This window comes from Xenopus laevis, chromosome 7L (genome assembly GCF_017654675.1).
Source record: "Xenopus laevis strain J_2021 chromosome 7L, Xenopus_laevis_v10.1, whole genome shotgun sequence".
In the NCBI taxonomy this organism is placed as follows: Eukaryota; Metazoa; Chordata; class Amphibia; order Anura; family Pipidae; genus Xenopus; species Xenopus laevis.
In genome coordinates, this window is record NC_054383.1 from 128,913,860 (window position 1) to 128,938,123 (window position 24,264).

The 24,264-nt window shown below is 39.5% G+C and overlaps 1 protein-coding gene across 1 annotated transcript; it reads left to right on the forward strand.

Annotated features, from left to right (window-relative positions):
* Positions 1-1,364: 1,364 nt before the first annotated feature.
* Positions 1,365-20,725, forward strand: LOC108695945 (sialic acid-binding Ig-like lectin 13). The gene is made up of 9 exons (XM_041569714.1): positions 1,365-1,540; positions 3,924-4,307; positions 5,301-5,594; positions 7,473-7,502; positions 9,862-10,116; positions 14,014-14,055; positions 17,515-17,745; positions 18,622-18,721; positions 20,636-20,725. The coding sequence occupies exons 1-8, from the start codon at positions 1,465-1,467 to the stop codon at positions 18,696-18,698; spliced, it is 1,389 nt and encodes a 462-aa protein (XP_041425648.1). The 5' UTR covers positions 1,365-1,464; the 3' UTR covers positions 18,699-18,721; positions 20,636-20,725.
* The last annotated feature ends 3,539 nt before the right edge of the window (positions 20,726-24,264 follow it).

Here is a 24,264-nt window from a genome sequence, read left to right on the forward strand (position 1 = left end):
TATATGAGTAAATATTGCCCAACTACATCTTTTCCCTTGTGCCACTATTTTTCCATGGTCTGTGTGCTCCCTCAGAGGTCATCTGACCAGAAATACCGCAACTCTAACTGGAAAAAGAAATGTGTGGGATCAAAGACAGAACTTGTGCATTCATTGGCTCATGTGACCTAACATGTGTGGTTCCCAGAGGATCCCAGATGGCGGCTCTTTGTATTTAAAATAATTGTTTCTATTTAGGATTAGCCAATGGCACATGCTACTAAAAAAAGTATATTATTGTGAAAATAATTTATTTTGATGAAGCAGGGTTTCATGCAATATATTTTTTATAGAGGCCTATGTTGTTCTATTGGGGTATAGTTTTCTTTTTAATATACAGACTGTTAAATTTCATCTTTTTTGATTCATTATATCACCATATTGATAAATGTGATGCACAAGCCACAAAAAAAGTATCTATTCAGTGGAGGCACCAGCACTACATTCACTGAGGAATCTGTTTTTCCATAATAATTGGAGGCCCAGGTCTACTGTTACATAATGGGGACAGCATTTCACACACACACTTCTGTGAATATATTACATATAAAATATATCTTTATATAGATAGTGTACAAGCCGGAACGGGTATATTGTGGATGGCAGATATGTATCCCCCATCTTTAGGTTCTGAGCCAGCCATTTAAGAGTGACCCCTTTAAGAAACACCAGAGGGTTAACCAGCTAGAGGTGTGGGCTGGACATCCAAGGGGTGTTATAAGGGAGTGAACAGCAGGTGTGTGAGAAGAGTAGGAACATGGGAGCCGCGCTGTATTTTCACCGGCTGAACTTTCTGAGAGCAGAGTGCATGGAGATTTTGCTGAGGTGAGACTCACCTGTGGGATTTCCTAAGAGACCAAGCCTGGTTAGTCTTTTGGGGTATTGAACGCTAAAACTGCTGAAGTGAGTTATTTCTGTTATTGTTGCTGGGGCAAGATGTGCAAGTTGTTCCTGTAAAGCAGGGATCCCCAACCCTTTGAACCCATGAGCAACATTCAGATGTTAAAGGAGTTGGGGAGCAACACTAGCATGAAAAATGTTCTTGGGGTGCCAAGGAAGTGCTGTGATTGGCTCTATTTGGCAGAATATGTGGTTTTTATGCAATAAAAACTTGCCTCCAAGTCAGTAATTAAAAAAAAAGTGCTTGGTTTGAGGCCACTGGGAGCAATATCCAAGGTGTTGGAGAGCAACATGTTGCTCACCAGCTACTGGTTAGGGATCACTGCTGTAAAGGAATGATTTTAATTCCAATCCATTGGCCAAAGGGGCTATGGATGAGAACTTCAGCTCTATGTACGCGCCTATAGTGTAAGTTCTATTAAACATAATTAGTCATCTGTTTGCATTGATACGTGTTTGATCTTGTCTTTTCTAGGTAAATTAGTCCTTTGACCATAGACCAGTCTATGCTGGCTTTATATCAGGATGGGGGTCAGAAGATATTGGTTTTACTGGGAATACCATATTATTCTCCTGTCTATTTTGTCATTGCACTGGAAGGGTGAGTATAGTTGACTTTTTATTAATGTAATTGAGGACACAAAAGGTTATAAACACTATAACGAAATAGTTAGAAAGATAAAATAAACGTTGCCCTGCCCTGGTTGGAGTGTGGTAACTCCTGAAAAAACTGTTGCCAGGTCTTTACATGTTTACAGTGTTTCAGCATAAATCATGTTGAATCATCATAGAATTATTTTTAACCCATTTGCATCAGTTTTTTTGTGTGAGATTTTTAAGAAACTATAAGAACAGCTGTAACATATCAAATACTTGTTTTTTGTCACAGCCAGGACTGCAGTATTAGCTCCACTGGTATCTGTATTCACACACATCCATCTTAAAAGAAAATATTGCAGAAGGATGGCTGTACTCATAATCTCTACTCAGTCCTATATTTTTTCCAGTATAACAATTCCTGTTTCTTTTCCAAACATTCTCATGTAAGCCTTTTCTCTATGGGTATGTGGCACCATTCAGGTTCCAATACTTTTGTCCGTATATATATATATATATATATATATATATATATATATATATATATATATATATAAAATATATATATATATTATATATATTATAGTTTTATTTCTGGCTTTGGGAAACAAAATGGAAAATTAATATCATATGTACAGGATTTTTCTTTTCCTGGCTACTATAGGCAGCTTTCATGCCTATGGGTTACCACACCCTGCTTGCTGAAAATGACCAGGACGAAAGTCTGAGATGTAAAACTCCTGCCAGAAATTTTACAGATTTTTGCATCCTCGGCCCAATGAATTTCTGTCCGACCCAGAAATAGGGGTAGGCAGAAGAGGCATGTGCCAAGGGCGCAATAGTGCAGGGTTGCTGGACATGTACCCCTTCTTTCTGTGTTCCCCTAGTTCAGGCACTGCAGCATCTCAAATGCCAGTACCCTGGACCCTCCAGGTCTCCCCATTGTAGCACGGGAGGGGGTGGGCATATGCACCGGTTGCCTGGGGAGCTGATGTAATTTGGCTTGGCACTGGGGCTGACATTTGTAACTTAAAGGTCCTCATGCTTAGAAAATTGTCAAAGCCTTTCTGCGAGAACGCTAAGCCATGAGATACTGAAACTTCTTCCAAAAAGTCTTTTTCTTGAGTTAAGATGGCCATAGACGTAACAATTACGATCTTCCTTGGAAAAGATCTTTCCAAGCAAGATCGTTCGTTTCAATACACACGTGTAGAGCTGAATCGTCAGATATACAGGTATAGACGGGAAGAAACAATAGAATTCTACCTGTATCTGACGATTCAGCACTAACAATGGACGATGTTTGGGTCCCTTCAAAGGCACCCGATCAAAATCTTCCGTTCAGTTCAGCCCGATCGACGAGCCGACTGATAGCCAAATCTTCTGCCGATATCGGTCGTCTCTTTTTCCACCATACACGCAACGAATATCGGACGAAAATTCGATTCGTACGATATTATCTGTGCGTCTATGGCCACCTTTAGCCAAACCAGGAAAACTTTCCAGACCTTCTCATAAGTCTTATTTTTGGAAGACTTTCTGGCAGCCAACTTGGTTTCAAACTCCGTATCTGAAAACCCCTCCTTTATCATCCTCTGCCTTCTCCATACCTTGAGGGAGCGCATTAGAGGAGAGGTGTGTTTTATCAGACCCTTTATTAGTAGGTCTGGACTGCATTGGTCTAGGTGATTCTTTATGAGCACTGAGTGACATAGTGGAAACTCCTTGGCTGATCTGGCAGAATTTCAGTAACATTGGCTTTGTCTGCCCTACCCTTTCTTAGAACTCTCAGAATTAGAGGCATCAGAGGCAACATGTATAGGAAACTTGAGCTCCAACTCTATGCTAAGGCATTTGATGCTACCACTTGAGGACAAGGTAGTCTTAAAAATAATTTTACTACTTTTTGTTGCCTGGACTTGCCATCAAATTTATTTCTGACCACCTCCACTGCTGCACAATGTAAAGGGATATCTCCTGGCAGTGGTGTAACTATAGAGGAAGCAGACCCCATTATAGTTGGGGGGGTTCCAGACCATGGGGTCTGCATCCTCTATATTTCAAAAATAACCCCCTCTCCTCAGCCATGCTCTTACCTAATCCAGCACAAGTGGCCAGAGAGCAGCGGGTTTTGGAGGGGACAAGTAGGGACTGCTCTGTGTTGGGACACTCTGAAGTTTTTTTTTTGGGGGGGGGGGGAGCACTCTGTTGCTATGCCACTGTCTCCTGGTTCAGACACCTTCTTGCCAATCAAGTTGCTCCTTGGTAATCAAACAACACTGCATGGAATAATGGAATTGTTATTTGAATCTTATTGCATGTGACTAGCTTCTGACAGAATGTAAAACATAATAAATAAAGCACATAATATTTTATCTCTCCCACAGGCAGGAATTGTGAAGAACAGACAGAGCTTGTACCAGTGTTTAAAATCGAGGCACCAGCAGAGGTGACAGTGCAGAGGGGACTCTGTGTGATCATCCCCTGTAACTTTATTATTGGTCCTGATTATACCTTAACTAAAGATGCCATTGGAATCTGGTATAAAGGAAGAGAAAGTGGCATAGTTGCAGCTTCTACTGACTCCTCTCAGTTCCCTGATACAACAAACGGGTGCTTTATATTCACTGGGAAAGTGAGTGCAGGAGACTGTTCCTTCTCTATCAGTGATGCACAACCAGGAGATGCTACACACTATCAGTTCAGACTTGTGGATGAAGATTCTTTAAAATTTAGCTATCTTCATATCCAGCCATCGGTATCTGTGACAGGTGAGTGAAAATACAAACAAAATGATTACAATTACAGGCTGCCATTATCACAATGAACCAAATAGATCTAGGACAGAGTAAAGAACAGAACAGGGAGAGCTGGTTATGTCACTCTGCAGGCAGCAATAATACAAATATCTCCCCATGGCTGCTATTCTGTTAAAATTTCCCCATCCCTGCTTAAGGGCGATGACACACAGGGGGATTTGTTGCGCACAATAAAAGTTCCTACTTTCACATTTTCTTGTGATTAAGTCAAGTCGACACAAGTAATGTGATTTACCTGTGGCGATTAAGATATTAGCACAAGGCACTTTTGGGAAGCCTTGTTGCCGCAGTAGAGACCTTTTAACATGCATCATTGTGTGTCATTGTCCTAAGGCTTAGGCTAGAGCAGGTGGATTCTGCCAGTAAAGTAAGATTCCATCTATAAATTAGTCATTTGTAACACAAAGCAACTTATGTTTTACTCCTAAAAGGCTCAGTTGTGAACACCATAAAATGTGCAAACACAATTGGTATGCATTTTACCCTCAACTCAGTCTTTTTTCAGAGAATTCCAGTTTAATAGAATGCACTACTAGAGGGCACATGCTACGTTGTAGTCACAGAAATTCCATATGATGCACCAATATGAACAACATTGCATTTGATTTGGTAAATTGTTCACAAGCTGCTGTCCATGGAGTTGCACACTTGGAGCAAGTCAGTTGTTACTATTGACATAACCCAATAAGGGAGCACTGTAATTACTGGTAGATCTAAGCTGCTAGTAATTCTAGGGTTCCCTTGCTTCAATGCATACGCTTGTGCATATTTTATAAGATTGGCTGAATGGACGCATTGCTTCTCATCTAGAGATACAAATGACCCTTAAAGGTGTAAGCTCCTTTTTGAAGAGTATCAATGTGATTTAAAAATTTGCATTCATTTGTGCACTTAATAGTTTGATCTTGAATCAAGTTTCAAATTAAAATGTCATTTCATTTGCAGGCTTAAAAGAACCTGATATATCTCCAAACAATGATCTGACCGCTGGTGAAGAAGTGACTGTGACTTGCACTGCTCCTACACACTGTCCTGGGCTCTCTCCAACCTTCACATGGGAAGGAAGTGTAAATACAGAAAATACACAGAATAATACATTGAGGCACCAAGATGGGACTGTCACCTACTGGTCAACTATCACTTTCACTCCATCACTGAGTGACCATAATTCCTCCTTAACCTGCACTGTGACTTATAAACATGAGTCTGCAAAGACAAGTATCACTTTGAATATTGAGTGTGAGTTTTTCTTTAATCATGTTAGTAAGAAGTGGTTTTACTCCCCTCAAAAATTGCCAGTCATCGCTACCATTCTTTTTCAAAACAGGAATTTGTTAGATTTATGCATTTGGGCAGTGTTATAACAGTGTGCTTAAAGGTCGCCATACACAGATAGATTAAAGCTGCCCATATTGATCCTTTAGACCCATTCGGTAGCTTATCTGCCAGTTTATGGGGGATTCCGATGGGTCTCTCTGATTGATATCAAACCAAAAATCGGGAAGTTTGATTGGGGAAGTTTGATTTTTCTGGCGACTGAGGACCGTATCGGTTGGCTGATCCAATCATGGGACCCGTCATCGACTATTCCATTCATTGTGATCCAATAGTTAGCCCCTAGGCTCAAACATTCGGATTAACCCAATATCACCCTGCTGTTGGTGGGCATATCTGGGAAAGATCCACTCACTTGGAGGCCTCGCCAAACAAGCGGATCTTATCATGTATGGCCACCTTAAGACAGGAGCAGTGAGTTGAGTTTCTGTGTATGCCACAAGGCACCATGGCTCATTTTTACTTCACCAAGTGCGGCTGCACAATACACTAGTCAACATGGTGTATCTCCAGATAATATTTTCAGACCTGTTCAATCGTCGAGCCAACTGATATCCATTTTATATGGATATCGGTCATGATCATCAGGCCATCTGGTTCTATCTGTACATGCATAACGACTTTTGGATGTACAGTTGAAGTGCTGCTAAAAACTCTACCAGAAAACACAGGTCTTATACACCCTCCATCTAAAGGGTGCCATCCTTTGTACAAACTACAGTAGATGAATGTGATATGTGAATGCTTTTAGCCAATTATCATTTCAACTTAAAAACAACAGCAAATAAAACAACAATTTACTCACTAGGGCAATGCAATTAAAGGTTTTAATAAAACGTAGACAACAACCTCGTCTTGGTTTAGATGTTAGATTGAACCTTCTCCTCCAGTTGCAACAAACTTCCACTTCCTGCCCAGGCATTGGCGTATGAGAAATTTCCAAACATTTATAGCTCCAGCCACACCCTGGGTGCATGGCTAATGGTCATACACTTTAATTGCTTTATATTACCAGTAAATCTCAATCTGGAGCTAATAACATGTTACAGGTTGTTAACTGACTATAATGTCTTTAGAAAATGTTTCTATTTCTTACCATTCCAGCTCTGTTTTTTCTAATAAAACCAGGCTCCTTGCCAATATTAACATTAGTAACTAACCCCTGCTTACATTATCTGCTGGCTGGAAGACCTCAGTGTGTGTCCACCCCTTAAAGGGGACCCATCACCCAAAAAAAATTATTCAAATTCCAATTAGTTAAGCAAAATGAACTTTAATTACACAACATAAATTATTTGAATCCTGTTTCCTTCAGTCTGGGACTTCATAATTATAACAAGCAGGCAGGAGCCATTTTGTGGACACTGTTATTAAGACAAGCCTTGGATCATCTCAGAATCTTGTTTGTGCACCAGAATGGGGGACCTGATGTCCATCCCCATGCCCTGGTTACACAATTAAATGGTGAAGAGAACTGGGGGAATGTGGGGAGAGCAGTGACATCTAGGAAGTGCTGAATGGAAAGTGAAAGTAATTGTCTACCTAAGGCATAGAGGAGTGGCAGACAATATTTGATTGACAGCTGCAATTTTTAAATGATCTTACAGCAGCTATGAATGCTTTAATAAAAAAACAGAAATTGGATTTCATGTTTAAATTCAAAAGGACTTTTATTATACAGCTTTTGTGTCTGGGTGACTAGTCCACTTTAAGTTACACAATGTGTTTCTCTGTTGTTTCTCTGTATGATAGTTTAATATGTCTAAATTATTTGTGTTGCAGATCTACCCATCCTGAATATAACTGTTCCAGGTAATATTTCATGCACTGATGCTGTTGCATGTTAATGCTGTTTTGTTGGGGCAGGGGGATATTATTTTATATTAGTCAAGGAGCCCAGACCTTTGTGAAACTATAAAATGAATCAGTTAATAGTGCTGCTCCAGCAGAATTCTGCACTGAAATCCATTTCTCAAAAGAGCAAACAGATTTTTTTATATTCAATTTTAAAATCTGACATGGGGCTAGACATTTTGTCAATTTCCCAGCTGCCCCCAGTCATGTGACTTGTGCCCGCACTTTAGGAGAGAAATGCTTTCTGGCAGGCTGCTGTTTTTCCTTCTCAATGTAACTAAATGTGTCTCAGTGAGACATGGGTTTTTACTATTGAGTGATGTTCTTAGATCTACCAGGCAGCTGTTATCTTGTATTAGGGAGCTGTTATCTGGTTACCTTCCCATTGTTCTTTTGTTTGGCTGCTGGGGGAAAAAAGGGAGGCGGTGATATCACTCCAACTTGCAGTACAGCAGTAAAGAGTGATTGAAGTTTATCAGAGCACAAGTCACATGACTGGCCCCATGTCAGATCTCAAAATTTAATATAAAAAAATCTGTTTGCTCTTTTGAGAAATGGATTTCAGTGCAGAATTCTGCTGGAGCAGCACTATTAACTGATTCATTTTGGAAAAAAAATTTTTTTCCTTGACAGTATCCCTTTAAGATCATGCCTTGCTCCACAAGGTTCACAACCACATGAATTGGGGCTTTTCTGGGCAAACAAGCCCAACAATCAATTACTGTCTTAAAGCTGGATTTACAGAGTTTGGTAGAGTGACCAAAGAAATGCATCAAGATAAGTTTTCCTTTTGAGTTCTCCATAATGGAGAAGAGGTAGGAAGAGGTTACAAAACAGAGAATGGTTTCTCTGTTCAAAGACTTTAGCTATCAGGTCCTGGAAATTGGAGCATTCTGTAAGGAATGGGCTGGCCAAGCACTCTATTCCACTGATCCAGCTTGCATATTGGAGCTCACTTTTAATAGAAAGGCTGTCCTGTGGAAAGGTATTTAATTGCAATGAAAATGTTAGGAAGGTGACTCTGAGCTGGAAGGTTACCCGTCTGTGTAAGGAACTCTCAGATGGGTTGGGGGTGCCGGCTGCCCTGCAAGGAGCAGAGGGAGACATGACTGAGAGGCGGTCTGGTAGAGAAGTTAAGAGAAACCCAAGAGGCTGGGCAACTCCCCCAAAGGATTGTGAGTACAAGGGTGACCCCAACATGTGTCTTGGTACTGGTAGTCCACAAGGGGCCCAGTTTAGTGAGGGAACTCATGAAATGTATGAAGGTAGCGCCCAGTGGGCAGGATTTATTTTTATCATTTATGTTTCATATACTGCAATGGTCACCCCTGTGCCTTAATAAACTGCCTTACAGAGAAGAAAGTGTCTGTTGTGAATCCTAAAAGCTTACAAGGGTAAGATCCAACTGTTTGGCAAGGTCACCAAATAAAAGGATCTCTGACCAGTTTTGCCCACCCACACACTGGCCTACAGAAACCTGTTAGGGAGGATTTTCAAACCTTCCTGATTTTTAGCAGACACAGCCAGGTATTTTTATCTAGTGACAAAAAAAATCACTGGGGAAAATTCTCTAGACAACTTTTGCTAGAGGATTTTTGCCAGAGAATTTTCACCATGGAGAAAAGTAGCATGGAAAATGCAATGTAGATTGCAATGTAGGCTGCTCTATCTTTATAATGGGAGTTCTTAGCCTGAACCTGGCAAAGTACACTTTGGCAAAAAGGGAACCAATGGCACTTTGATAAATTAACGGATTTTCACTAGTGAATTTTGGTTGGAGAAACTTCGCTAGAGAAAATGGGTCCTGTTATCCAGAATGTTTGGGGCCTGGGGCTTTCTGGATAATGGATCTTTCCATAATTTAGATCTTCATAACTTAAGTCTACTAGAAAATCATGTAAACATTAAATAAACCCAACAGGCTGGTTTTTGTTTCCAATATCGATTAATTATATCTTAGTTTGGATCAAGTACAACGTATTGTTTTATTATTACAGAGTAGAAGGGAATCCTTTTTAATGATAGTGGATTCTTTGGATAAAATTGTGTCTGTGGGAGATGGCCTTTCCAGGGGAAAGCAAATTCCTTCCTGACTCCAAGATGGTAATCAGACTAGTCCCTGGATCAATTTGTACTATGAGCTATCTTCCATAACTCTGTATTCCCTCACTTACTAAAAAGCCATCCAACCCCTTCTTAAAGTTATCTAGACCTAACATACTTTGTTCGATTCAGTCTACAGATGTTGTGTCTAGCCTTATTTCCTAGCTTGTTTTTTTATATTTGTTTTTGCCTAATGATTGCTGTGCAATCACAGGGGGAACGGGAGAGAGCAGCAGTCTATTTCTGAGAGAAGGGGACTCCCAGGAAATCTACTGTAAAGTGAACAGTAACCCAACGGCCAAAATTAGCTGGACTAAAGGAAAAAGCCCTGTTGAGAATACCAAGCAGAATGGACATAAATTGACTCTTTCACTATGGAATGTAGCAGAGAATGACACTGATATATATACATGTACTGCACAGAACCAAAGGGGAATCAACAACCACTCAATCAGCGTCTCTGTAGAATGTAAGTATAACACTTATTTGGTTACTGTCTCTTTAAATAGCAATTACCCTTGGCAATCCAGGGTCCTGAGTCCCTTTTACATATGAAAAGTACTGGGAACTGGGATTTCCAGTGCAGTGCCTCCACCTAGGGAACACTGAGGATTTACACTAGTAAAAATAAAACACAGAGTTTGCAATAAAACAAATATAAACTTTATGTAAAACTGTATTTAGTAACTATAAATGCAAATCACCCAATATAGCTTTTATTCTGGAGATGTGTACTATCAACCCCTGGCACAGTCTCTCAATGCCACACTCCACACCGGGGGGATAAATGTAGAATAAATCCAGTCACTCAATGTCCCTTCCCCAAGTTCTTCTTTCCCCAGGTAGTGCTACCTGCCCCAAGGTACCTTTCCCTTTGGAGTTAGTAGCCACTCCCATGTGGCAGGTACACGAGCAAGACCTGTCCTCACCCTGGGGAAACTCACAGTGGCCAAAGTATCCACAGGCAGGGCTCTCCCTGATGCTCAAATACTTCCTCAGGTAGAGCAAAACACGGCCCTTTCCTTATCCCTGGAAAATCCTTTCAAGCAGCACAGTGACACTCCGCAGATCTGGATCTCTCTGGCTGCTGCAGCAGGATTCCATTTATAAGCTCTGTCAGAAACCCTGTACATTTGGATCCAAAGTCAGGCACTCCCCCTCTCCCAAGGATGCACTTGGGGCACCCAGCCAATCAGATGGCTCTCCAGCCTGTAATTGGGCTGGATGATGTCACAGACTGACCATGGCAACATTTTTCACTTATCACTAGTTCTCACCAAACAATAACAACCTTGTACAAATATGATACATATTTATCAAAATCTGAATTCTAATTTTTTTCTCCAACCACATCTGGACAGGTTATTTCCCCTTATTTATCAATACATTTTTCCAGATAAATTCCAGAGTGGGAAAAAACTAGAGAAACTGGTTAAAATCGTATGAAAACTCGAATTGTATGAATTTTTTGGATTTTCTGCCCAAAAACAATTTTTTGCCCGAAAACCACGAAATCTTTGGATTTTTGCATGAAACCCAGCGCAGATCAGGATATCTTTGGGACTTCTCCTATTGACTCACAAACTTGGATTTTTTGTGTTTTTGGCATTTGGACTTTAATAAATAACCCCCTTATTGTGGCACTGAACCAACTACCACAATGCACCACCTATTGCACACTGCCTCCCATGTGTAACGGTTGGCACCCTAAAGTCAGAACAGATGCCAAGCACCCTGGTCTTGGCTCCTGCTTCCGCCTGTAGCAGCCGCCTTTGGCCTCTGGAGGAGCCCTCAGCTAATCAGATGTCGCCAGGTCTTATAACGAGAGGTGCAAGGTGAAAGGTTCTGACCAGGCAAAAGGGGCACAACGGTATGCAAAGTCTTTGGGCAGAAGGTCACAGTACAAAACGTTGAGTCATAGTCAAATCAGGCTGGGTCAAGGCAGGCAGAGTGCAAACAAAGTCAGGCAGGCAAGGTTCAAACCGGGTAATCAATCAGAAGGGATTTAGCAGAATCGGAGTCAGATAACAGGCAAGGATCAGGTTACATAATTCAGGATAGTCAATAGCCAGGCAGGGGTCAAAAACAGGATTCAGATCAGGATACAAATAGCACAGAGCTTCAAACACCACTAGGTAACGAAAACATATAACGGGCAGTGTGTAAAAGAAACTGTGTCTTTAAGTACATTTAATTTTCTTAAAGTAACAATTTGCTGTGTGCTCACTGCAAAGCAATGTGTAAAGGGGTACAAATAAAGAATTTATTTTTATAATGGAAATAGTTACGCTATGGTGTAGTGCAGGTGGCACCAAGTCCATATGAGAGCCTAAAAGCATCTAGAAGCAGCATCAGACTGAAGTGGCCAGACCTGTGGGGAGCGTAATACTGCACACACTTGGGAATTGCATGCTCATCAATTCATCAATAAAAAAACTTCATTTTATTTGTTGAACATATTAACAAACTGTTAACCCTGCGCCATGAGGTCTGACGCGTTTCGTGTCACTGCACTTCATCAGAGACCCCCTGTGGGGAGGCTGGTATTGTTAGGGCTAGCTAGTGGATAGCAGTGGCAAGTGAGTTCACTGTAGAAGTGAAAGTTAAAAAGGGCTAGCGAGCACGGAAAACCTGTAGTCCCAACAAAGGGGCACATTTACTACAGGATGAAGTGGCCATCGCTAGCAAAAATTTGCCAAAAAGACAATCCGCAGAGACATCACCAATTTACTAACAGACGTAGAGGATAATTCTCTAGCAAAAGAGATCAGCGCTAACGAAGTTTCGTGCCCTTTCACCAGGTGAATTTTTGCTCTAGGGAAAGAGTGTTACTCTGCAAATTGCAAATTTTCCATACCCTTTTCGCCAGAGTCTACTTCACCAGGTTATACCTGGCGAACTGATAAGATGAAAGCTACATCCTCCTCAATCTTATGTCTGTGACATCATATCCTACTGTATATGCTGGAAAGTCATTAAAATGAAATAACGCTGGTTTTTTTCATATTTTAAAGTAGGATTATGTTTAAAAGTTGTAACTGTTCTATTTTTTTTTTTTTACATTTTTTTTTTACCATTTGAAACTCATGCCATATTGGTTTTAGGGTGGGCTCATGTCTAGGACATTAGAGGATCTCTTTAGTCTTTATTTTGCTTCCTTGGGCATGTGTAATAATAAGTGGCCACTTCAAGCATTTGCACCAACATCTCTAATAAAGACATATATATATATGACCTATATATACCCGCCCTATTTAAATTGACCCAAGTGTAAGTGTGTTAACGAAGATTTGCTAGGATGAAAGTAATGCTAGTGAAATGCCCTCGCTGAAGAATTTTCGCGAAACTTTGCCAGAAATCGTCTGGCGATACGTAACTTCGCATTTTGATAAATACGTGTATGCTCTCTGAATTAGTGTTTGTCGGAGTTGCACAAAGTGCGGAGTAGTGATGGGCGAATTTGCAGCATTTCACTTTGACTAAAAATTTGCGAATTTCCCATGAAATTCGCGAAACTGCGAAAAGATTTGCGAAACAGTGCCGGCGTCTCATTTTTGACGCCGACGTCCGTTTTTTGACGTCAACGCCCATTTTTGACGATGAAGCCCAATTAATTTTTTGACGCCAGCGAATTTTTGTGCCTTGCGGCGAATCGCGCAAATTTGCGCCTGGTGAATAAATTTGCGCGTCACTAGTGCGGAGCCTTCCCAGGCTAAAATTCACCCTTTCGTAAATTCCTCCAAGGAGTAATAGTTTGGGTTAGAACCTTAGGTGATGCACCAGAATGAAGGATTTAAGAAATCAGGTGTAGGTTAGCGGAGAACCTACTGGAGAAGCTTGGGTGCTGCATGTGAGGTCACAGCAGAGAATCGGGGGTAAGAGTTTCTTAGCAAAACGAGGCCCCTGTACAACTAACAACACTCCCACCAGTGTATCCTACATAACGAGGGCCCTGGAGGCTTCAGAAGGGAGAACAATGGTGTGTGAGAAGTATTGGGTGATAAATAGCCTTGTCAGCAACCAGAGTCCAGGTCTGAACCGTAAGCTGTTACCCTGCATGAGGCTATACAACAATAAAGTGGTTTGAGTTCATCGCATTTATTGTGAAGATGCCTATTTCTTGCAGCAAAGGCCTTGCATACATCTTATACAGTGATGGGGCCCACCTGAACCCTCATCAATGGAAGCTGCACCAGATGCTATTGTATCCAAATTCAAAATTAAGGAATTCTGAAGAAACAATTCTTTTTTGTATCGTTATTACCGTGTATTTCTCTTACAGTTTGAGCTGACTGATGAGAACTTGTGTCTACTGCCAATTTTTATTTGCTTTTTTTAAATCAGATTTTTTTTGTTTATATTTCAGATGCCCCTCGACAGCCAAAAATCTCTGTATATAACCTGGAAGGTAATAACACAATTCATTTATGTTTTCCTTAGAAACTAGACCAATATAGACCAGCTTTATGATGCATTAAATGCACCACGCAGATACTTCCCTAATTTAGAGCTGATACAGATAATGACAGCAATGCAGCAGGGAGCAGACCAAGGATTGGACCCAATGTCCGTCACTATTCTTGTGCAGCCATATCTAGATATGCTCTTGAAAATTAAAAACCCTCACAAGTGCTGAGTTCCCTAGTTGTGTTGCTAAAAGGTAATGCTTGTCATTCATTGTCCCCTTTGGAAGTCCAACCAATTGTTGGGACCCTTATGGTGCACTCAAGGGTCATACAATTCCCAACCAGACATTTGGCAGTGATTATTTTCATGTGTTTACTACCTGACCTATGAGTTCACCAGCAGGGTCCAGACAGTTACCATTAAACACAATGAAGGACATAATTCCAATGGGGAAATGTAATAAAAGTCACAAAGAGCCAAACAATTTGCACAAATAAGAATGAAAATTTGCATGTAATATTCTTCCTTAAACTGTTATTGCATTGTGAATTTTCATTGGGCATTGCCCACGTTTAAGTAATCTTTTTGTCACGGTCGGCACCCAACACCAGAACAAATGTCGAGCACCCTGGTCTCGGCTCGTGCTTCACCTGTAGTGTGACCGCCTTTGGCCTAGGGAGGAGCCCTCAGATACTTGGATGCCACCAGGACTTAAACGAGAGCTGCAAGGCTAGAGGTTCTGGATAGGCAGAGGGGCACGACTGTTAGCTAGAGTCTTTAGAAAGAAGGTTGTAGTACAAGGTGGCAATAGAGTAGTCAGATCAGGCCGGGTCGGGGCAGGCAGAGAATAAACGTAGTCAGGCAGGCAAGGGTCAAACCAGAAAGTCAATCAGAAGGGTTAAGCAGAAGAGGTAGTCGGTAATCAGGCAGGGGTCCAGGATCCAGAGGTCAGAATAGTCAAAAGCCAGGCAGGGGTCACAACAGGAATCAAAACAGGTTCAAAAACAGAATTGCAAACGCTCAGAAGCACCAGGAACAAACTCCTATCACAGGCAGCGTGTAAAAAGAAATTTGGCGCCCCTGCGCCTTTAAATCACAAAGAGGCACGCCGTGTGCGGCCTAAGGAACCGGCGCCTGCGGCGCTGAAGATTGACGCGGTGGGCGTCCCCGCCGAGGGGGCGGCAGGCATCCCTGCCGTCCCCCCACTAGACTACCAGGGTGAGTAGTTTTTATTACACTTTTGGAGCAAACTAAAACTTTTTCAGGAAGAAGTTTTATTACATTCACTGTGCACTGGTGCAAACGATACAATTCGCAAACCTTCTACCACTGTTGGAAGTGGTCGCTTAACAGTTTCGCAAAAGCTATATTAAATTCGTGCAAAGGAAAATGTGTTCGTACAGAGGCATAAGGGGGCTATAGATACAATTACACGAAACTAAAGTCTGGAACAGTCTAGTTTTACTCTTTATATTCCCCTCAATGTACCCCATGTCTTTGAGCCCCTACCAGCCAATTAACCATGTGCTTGTAAGCAATAGATCAGTAAATGTTACCTGCTGGTTAAAATAGTTAGGTATGGATTAAAAGGACAAGTCAACTCAAAAATAAAAATTTGCCTAATAGTAGACAACATAATTTTAAGCAAATTTCTAATACGCCTTTTATATCATTTTTCACTGCTTTAAAAACTATTTGTAAAAACAATTGCTATCGAAAGCAGCATTTGCTTCCTGGTTGTTACCTCTTGGTTTGTCTTACATTGTTTCATGAGCCATCAATGAAGAGAATAGAAAAGGACAGGCAGACACTGATTTCAATAGCCATACATGTGCAAATAACTTAAAAACCATAGACAGTTTGTAACAAATCTATATTGCAAAGTTGCTTAGAATTATGATTTCTTTTATTAGGCAAAAATCATTTTCGGGGTTGACATTCCCTTTAAAGGTAATGTCTTATGGAGGGAAATACTGTTATCAAAGCAAAAAAAAAATCTAATCTATTAAAGGGGCATATTTACTAACATTCTAACATGCAAAAATAGACACTTTTTAAATTCAACACACAACTGTATTTCACAGAATTCCAGCTTAATTGTAGACACCTGCAAAATGCGCCTATGATTTACCAATGCAAAGGCTGATTTATGTTCAGGTTGGTGTAGAAGCTGCATTTGTATTTTGCTGGTGATCACGGAAGTGCAAATTGCATAATTTTCAGCACTGCATTGAAAGACGCTGTAGTCTGCAATTTTTTAGATGCAAATCCATTGAATGTATGCATACAGCACACAACAGGGAGCAAAAGTACAGGTATAGGACCTGTTATCCAGAATGCGTGGGACCCGGAGTTTAATGGATAAGGGATTGTTTCTGTAATTTGAAACTTCACACCGAGCAGATTTATTAAGGCTCAAGTTGTGTGTTCCACGAAAATTCTAGTTTTTGAGTTGTTGTTTTTTTGGTAAAAATTCACATTTTTGGTTAAAAAAAACTAAAGTTTTCTAATTTCAGAACTCGAACTCGCAGAATCGGGTTTTTGCCATTAAAGTTTTTTCTTAAGTAAGATGCCATTCGATTTTCGAGTTCTTTTGAAGTAAAAAAAACTCTAACATTAAGGGGCAGATGTATCAAGGGTCGAATTTCGAGGGGTTAAACACCTTAAAATTCGACTGGGGAATAGAATCGAATAGGCAATTTGGGCGAATTTACACGCTGGCGAATAGTCGAATGGGTGAATATTCGCCCGGCGAATAGTCGCACAATCGAATATTCGATCGAAGGATTTTCATTCAATCGAATGATCAATCGAATGCCTTTTTATTCGATCAAAAACTTAAAAAACAAGCCTATTTGACTTTCCCATAGGCTTTTAAAGTAATTCGGTAGGTTTTAGGTGGCGAAGTAGGCAGTCAAAGTATTTTTAAAATAGACAGTACTTTGACTATCGAATGGGCGAATAGTCGCAGCGTTTTTGCGCTCGATCTATTCGAATCATTCTACTCAGGCGAATTTACGCCAATTCGATAGTCGAGGAGCACAAAAAAGTACTCGAAATTCGAGTATTTTTCCCTCTATTCCTTCACTCGAACTTAGTGAATGGGCCCCCCCCAAACCTTTGATGAATAACCCCCTAAATAATCCCAATATGACGGTAAGGATTCATTATATCTTAGTTGGGATCAAGTACAAGTTCCTGTTTTATCATTACATTTTTAATTATATAATTAAAACGGAGTCTATGGGAGACGGCCTTCCAGTAGTTCAGAGCTTTTTAAATAACGGTTTTCCAGACCTGTAACTAATGCAAGTGATTGGCCAGTGATACCTGGGTCAGCGAGCCAAGTATTTTACTCCTTGCACTTGCAGGGTAATTCCGACTTCATGGACTGACTAAAACTCTGTTATTTATAATTAATTTTTCTCTTTACAGTATTTAAAATTTTCAATCTTTCCAGGTTGCCTTCCTGTAGGAAATATCTCAGTTCCAGATGGATCTACACTGTCCTTACACTGCAATGCTAATAGTAACCCCCAAGCATCATTTTCCTGGATTCAGACTGATCCGCTCAAACAGCTGTCTGATAATGATGTACTGAATATCCAGATTACACATAATATTGTATGTATATGCCAAGTTGAAAATAAATATGGGCTATCAAATAATTCTCTCATCATTATTGTCACACGTGAGTATCAACAAAAAATGCTTGTTCTAAGCATGTGAAGCATGTGTATACATAAAAATACACATACACATTGAAAGTCAGCATTTTTCACACTATGCACCTCAATGAAATAGGTAGGTTATACTTCTGTGGCACAAGAAGACAGGAAAAGCATAAGGGGACCCCGTAAAGTAGTAATATCTATCAGAGGGCTAGATCTTATGGCTGGTGGCTCTAGGAGCGCAACAACTAAGCTTGTTTGAGCAAACACTTCTTAGCTTTAATGTTTATACTGTGCCACCTGAAATGCCCTTGTTCCTCTTAATAAATAATTAGCAGCAATTTAATAACCACAGGTCCCAGTATGATCAGTAATGAAGCTTTTTTCAATGGTGTTTCTCAGGGTTAGAAAGTAAAAGTGGTAGCATGGTGCCACTGGTGTTAGGCAAACTCTTGGTATATTAATGGGAGTTACAAGTCAGAATTTTTTTTGTGAACCCCCTAGTTATTAAGGGAGGATGTAGACCTTTGACAGGAGGCTTGTTATATTGTCTTATTATTGATATCATACACCAGGGGTCCCTAACCAGTAGCTCATGGGCAACATGTTGCTCTCCAACCCCTTGATGATGATGATGTTGCTCCCAGTGGCCTCAAAGCAGGTGCTTATTTTTTAATTCCTGGCTTGGAGCTAAGTTTTTGTAGTATAAAAAACAGGTTTACAGCCAAATACATTGCCAGTTACGCTTATCATAAGTAATTTTGATAAACAGGTTTGAACATGTCTGTATCCAAATTATTAGGTTATATATAGAATACATTTAACACTGATCTGCTGCTTATTTAATCCATGGTGTTTTACTAATCCACTAATGTTTTTTCGTTGTTTTGTTACAGGAAGAAGAAGTTACAGGAGGACAAAACTACTAAAGAGATGCCTAAAAGTGATGGAGATGTGCTTTATAATAATATAGAGAATATACAAAGCATCAGCGATGTAAGTGATAATATTGGGTCTATGTTTTAATTATCATTATGTATGTGAGTGTGTGCTCCTAGTGTTGATAAAGGTTATGCATTCAAGTAGAAATAACATAAATGGTACTTATACACCTAATAGTAATGTATTGCGGCCGCTGTAATATACTATACTATATATATATAATATACTATAATAAACCATGCAACAGTACGCAGACTTATTCATGGGCTACTAAATAAAATAAAGTGCTGCCTTCAATAAAAAGGGCATTAACTCTAGCATTAAAAACATAATTTTACCTCTTAATAAATCCCTGGTAAGGTCACAACTTGAGTATGCAGTGCAGTTTTGGGTTCCAATTCTTAATAGGATACTGTCATGGGAAAACATGTTTTTTTCAAAACATGTCAGTTAATAGTGCTGCTCCAGCAGATTTCTGCACTGAAATACATTTTTCAAAAGAGCAAACAATTTAATTTAGAAATCTTAATTGGGGCTAGATATATTGTCAGTTTCCTAGGAGCCCTCAGTCATGCAACTTGAGCTCTGACAAACTTCAGTCACTCTTTACTGCTGTACTGCAAGTTGGATGGATATCCCTCCCCCCAGCAGCTTAACAACAGAAAAATGGGAAGGTAACCAGATAGCAGCTCCCTAACACAATATAACAGCTGCCTGGTAGATCTACAAACAACACTCAATAGTAAAAATCCAGGTCCCACTGAGACACATTTAGTTACATTGAGTAGGAGAAACAATTACCTGTCAAAAAGCAGTTCCATAGTGCAGCACTGGCTCTTTCTGAAAGCACACGACCAGGCAAAATGACCTGAGATGCACCTACACACCAATATTACAACTAAATAAATAAATACTTATTAGTTCTGGAATTAAATTTTATATGGTAGAGTGACTATCTATCTATCTATCTATCTATCTATCTATCTATCTATCTATCTATCTATCTATCTATCTATCTATCAATCATCTATTTATTTATTTATACACATGCTTATAAATAAAGCAGTTCATCTGAAGATCTCACTGAGAGTTATTTGGAGGTGCTCAAATGGATGGACCTTTGCTTTATTTAAATTTCAACCAAATAAATGAACTATGTACTACAAGTATCTATGACAGCAAATATATGTTCACCCAAAATCTCACCCTAAATAACCTTCAATCTAGTAAGCAAATGACCATTCTCCTAATACTCACCATGCGTGGCCTTCATGATGAGCAACCTCTGTTCCCCCCCCCCCCCCCAAGGAAGTCCCAATGTTGGAGAACCAGTAATATAAATAATAGATGCAAAGGAAAGAAGAAAACTTGTAAAAATGTTCCCAGTATTTTGACATATACTGTACAATAGTTCTTGTTCATCTTTGCTTATCTTGTAATAAAGCACAGTACACACACTGTGGGGGTTATTTATTAAAGTCTGATAGCAAAAACATTTTTTAGTGGAAAAAAAACTCACATTTTTTAATATTTATGAAACCCTGAGGATGGAAAGTCAGAATCTGAAACTCTGGCATCTCAGACGTGCCAAGGTTGTATATAAGTCAATGGGAGACTGGAATTAGCCCTAAAAATACAACTATTTCAGCTGAAAAATTCTGACTTTTCGGGAAAAGCCCAAAAAAAAAAATTGAGTGATTTGGGAAAAAAATCCAAATAAAACGTTCGTAAAAAAAATTCAAAACAAAAAAATTCAAATTTTCGCTCAATTTTTCAGTTTGTGCCCATTCTGATAAAATCATGAATTTTTAAAAAACAATTAATAAGGTCCAATCATGAAATCTAGTTTGGTTGGACTTTTTTTTATTAAAATAAATTTTCATCAAGATAAATTTGGAATTTCATAAATAAGGCACTGTATATTATGTTCCATGTAGTCATACAGAAATATCAATTATTTTTCTGCAGAAATCCTACATGGACACAGAGAAAACAAAACAGAATAAGGATGATTCAGATTTGTATATGAACTATGAAAAAGAGGTGCAATATGCCTCCCTCAATTTCTCAAAAATAAAACCAATGGAAGCTCCTCATTCAGAAATCATATATTCTGAGGTCAAACGCAATTAACCCTGGAGATATACCGTACTGAAAAAATACATGGATGTAAATAAAGGAGAACTGTTGTACCATAAAGATAAGACAATGTAGATAAAGGAAGCCACCAGTTGTCTGTTTTCTCAGGGTCTTTTCTATGAATGCAAAGTGCCTGGTACACTGGTTCTCCCTGACTATTGTATAACGGAGGTACCACGATGATGGTAAGCAAATAGATAGGACTGTGATTGGTTAGCTCATAACTTAATAATAATAGTGACTTGAGGTAACATGGAGAAGAAAGGAGACTATTTTCGGACAGCAAAAAGGAGGCAGGAGAAAAGGTAACATATAATGAAGCTTGAAGCATGCAAGGAGCTGTAGGCCAGCAACATCAGGGTTGTATTCTTAAAGGAGTTGTAAACCCAGCCATAATGATGACCAACAGCACCTCCTCGTTTTCTATAGAAGTTGCCAAAAAAAACCCCATAATTATAGATGCCAGAAATTTCACCAATGAAAATCCTACTGATCAAAACTTCATTATAAATGCAAAAGAATTAACCAATGAAAATTCTGATTCCCAACACCATGTCAGGCATCTTGCTGTTATCTTACATATAGAGATAATTTTGTATTTTGTCTTGATGATATTATACTAGAATCAAACATGGGGATAAAGGACAGACTTGTTCAGTGCTGGGAAACTGGGTTTAAAGCTTCCAACTCCAATTACAGGAACAAAGATCAGGGAGCCAGATTTTTTTTTGCATTTTAAAACAGTTGCTGACTGTGGAGATTTGGGGAAAAGTTTTGAAAAAGTTTTATTGTGCAATATTGCTTTAAGAATGCAACCCTGATGTTGATGGACTACAGATCAAGCTGCATTATAAACTACAATATTCTGGGATTTATAGTCCAGTAACAACAGCTATAGGCAGTAGAACCAGTAACCTCCACCAATTGGGCATATAAAAGAAGACTTACAATTTGAACTAAATCTACTGTATCTTTAGTGAGAATAACTTTGCCTTTTCAGTCCTTCTTGTCACGGGGGTTTGCATGTTATAGTAATTTTGTGCATGTCATGGGCTTGCCAAAATACCATTTCTGATTCAATGTATCTTCCCAGAATATGTTATAAAACAGGATAACATACAACGTAGCAACAACACATCCATCAAGTTCATCCCTGTATTAAACGACTGATACTTTAAAGGACAAGGAATGGCAAAATAATAAAATCCCATTTTTACTTTCTTTAATGAAAAAGAAACCTATCTCTAATATACTTTAATTAAAAAATGTGTACCGTTTTTATAAGAAACCTGACTGTTTGCAGTGAAATTCTCCCTTCATTTACTGCTGTGGATAGGAATTGTCAGATGGTCCCTAAATGCTGAGCAGGGAAACAATCATACTTATGAACAGCAGGGGGAGCCCCCACCTTACTTACCAGCCATGCAGAACTCAAGCAGCTTTGTTATGACGATCCCTAAGCAGCCCAGACCACACTGAGCATGTGCAGGGTCAGGCAAAGATGTTTAACAAAGTTACAAGATGACAGCCCCCTGTGGCCAACTTTGAAAGCATAAATCATTTGTTTGATTAGGCTTGTGGTGCAGTAAGTTCATGCTTATGTTTAGTATACAAAATACAGCATTTCTAGCCTTATTCTATTTTAGACTTTCCTTGTCCTTTAAGAAATGGATGAATTTAAACACTCAAGTCTTTTCCAGTTTATACATAAAAAGGAGTTGAACAGCACTCGTGGAATGATTCTTTATTGGGATCAAAAGACGTAGTCACAGGAAGCCAATTTATACCAGAAAGGAAAAAAACTCACTAGATCAGGCTGTACTAAGAGTATTAATATGGTCGCCTTCTGTTATCACCTGCCTGCACCTGTGCCACATTTACCTATTTTTATTTGTTTCTGTTTTTCATGCAAATTTACTTTCCATCTCTGAGTTCCTTTTACATATCAGTCAATCAATTGACCGTTGATGCAAGTGTGCATTGATGTACATCTCTATTCCAATAAGGATGCAATTTGCACTTACATTGAACTACTACTTCGTACTTTTAACTTAATTCAGAAAAGCAAAAGCCATTGTTGCACAAGTAAAGAGGAACAAAGACAAAAGTACTTTTGTCTTAGTGGTTTAGTGGTTTAATCCAACGTAGGCTTGGGGCTTGGCAGTAGTGATGAGTGAATCATTTCACCATGCCTGGATTTGCAGCAACATTCTACAGATCCATGCATTTGGAGTGGAGAAAAGACAGACATTGCCTTTATGCAACTGAAGTGAGAAAACACACCCCTTGACAATTAATTGACTTTAATGCAATTGGAGTGAGAAATAAGGTCACCTAATGTATTTTGCTACAAAAAAAACTCCATTAAAAAAAGTCACCACAGCAAAAAGTACACCATTAGACTTTAATGAGATTTGCGAATTGTTTTGGGCAGATTTGCTCATCACTACTTGGCACTTTTCCACTGGTGAGTTTATACATTTCTTACATCTATGGAGTTATTGGGATTGGGATTGAGATAGGGATGGGCGAAGTTTTTTCATCTTGTTTCGACGCGGAAATGACGACCATAGACTTTAATGGGCGTCGGCGACATTTCGCCTGCGGCAAATTTTTGGCAAAACGGGTCAAATTCGCCCAAGCCTGGTTATTGTCTTTCCTTTATTGCTCTGGGTTATTGGCCAGTGTTTATAAATGGCCCACATTGCCTAAGCATCCCATCCCAGATTCAAATGTTCTTTCCACTGAGAGTCTTCATTTCACACAACAATATATTATTTCATTACAAAGATGTGAGATATAGCTAATAAAAAAATGGCGCAGGCACTCAAATAAAGGCAATCTTCCATCAAATAGTTGAAATAGAGTAAAAAAGATTTATTGTGTCCTCTGCCTTACGCGTTTCGGGTTACAAACACTTAATCATGAGCCTATGATTAAGTGTTTGTAACACGAAATGCGTAAAGCAGAGGACACAATATATCGTTTTTACTTGATTTCAACTATTTGATGGAAGATTGCCTTTATTTGAGTGCCTGCGCCAGATTTTTTTTCATGGTTGTCCGCTCCTCATGCTGAGGGCTCAGGGCGGTGCACCTGGGTCACTTCCTAATGTGGTGCGTAAACATTCTACTCCATGGAGACCCCTTCTCTTATCTAATCACAATATTGCTCATAAAAGCATTGCTGCCTCCTATTGGGTTAATAAAGAAATATTTTCCAGTTCTAGTCAAATAAGAAAAATTTTATTAGACTCTTTCAGGAAGCCTGACTCTTGTGTTTAATTGAACGAGTGACATCATATTATAAATCACCAAGCTTCTTCCTATGTACAAGAATAGACACTGGGGAAAAAAAGCAAGGAGTTGGCCTAGAGTGGAGGTCCTCAACCTTTTATACTCATGAGTCACATTTAGTGATGGACCAATTTATTTAACAGGCGCAAATTTGCAGCGAAT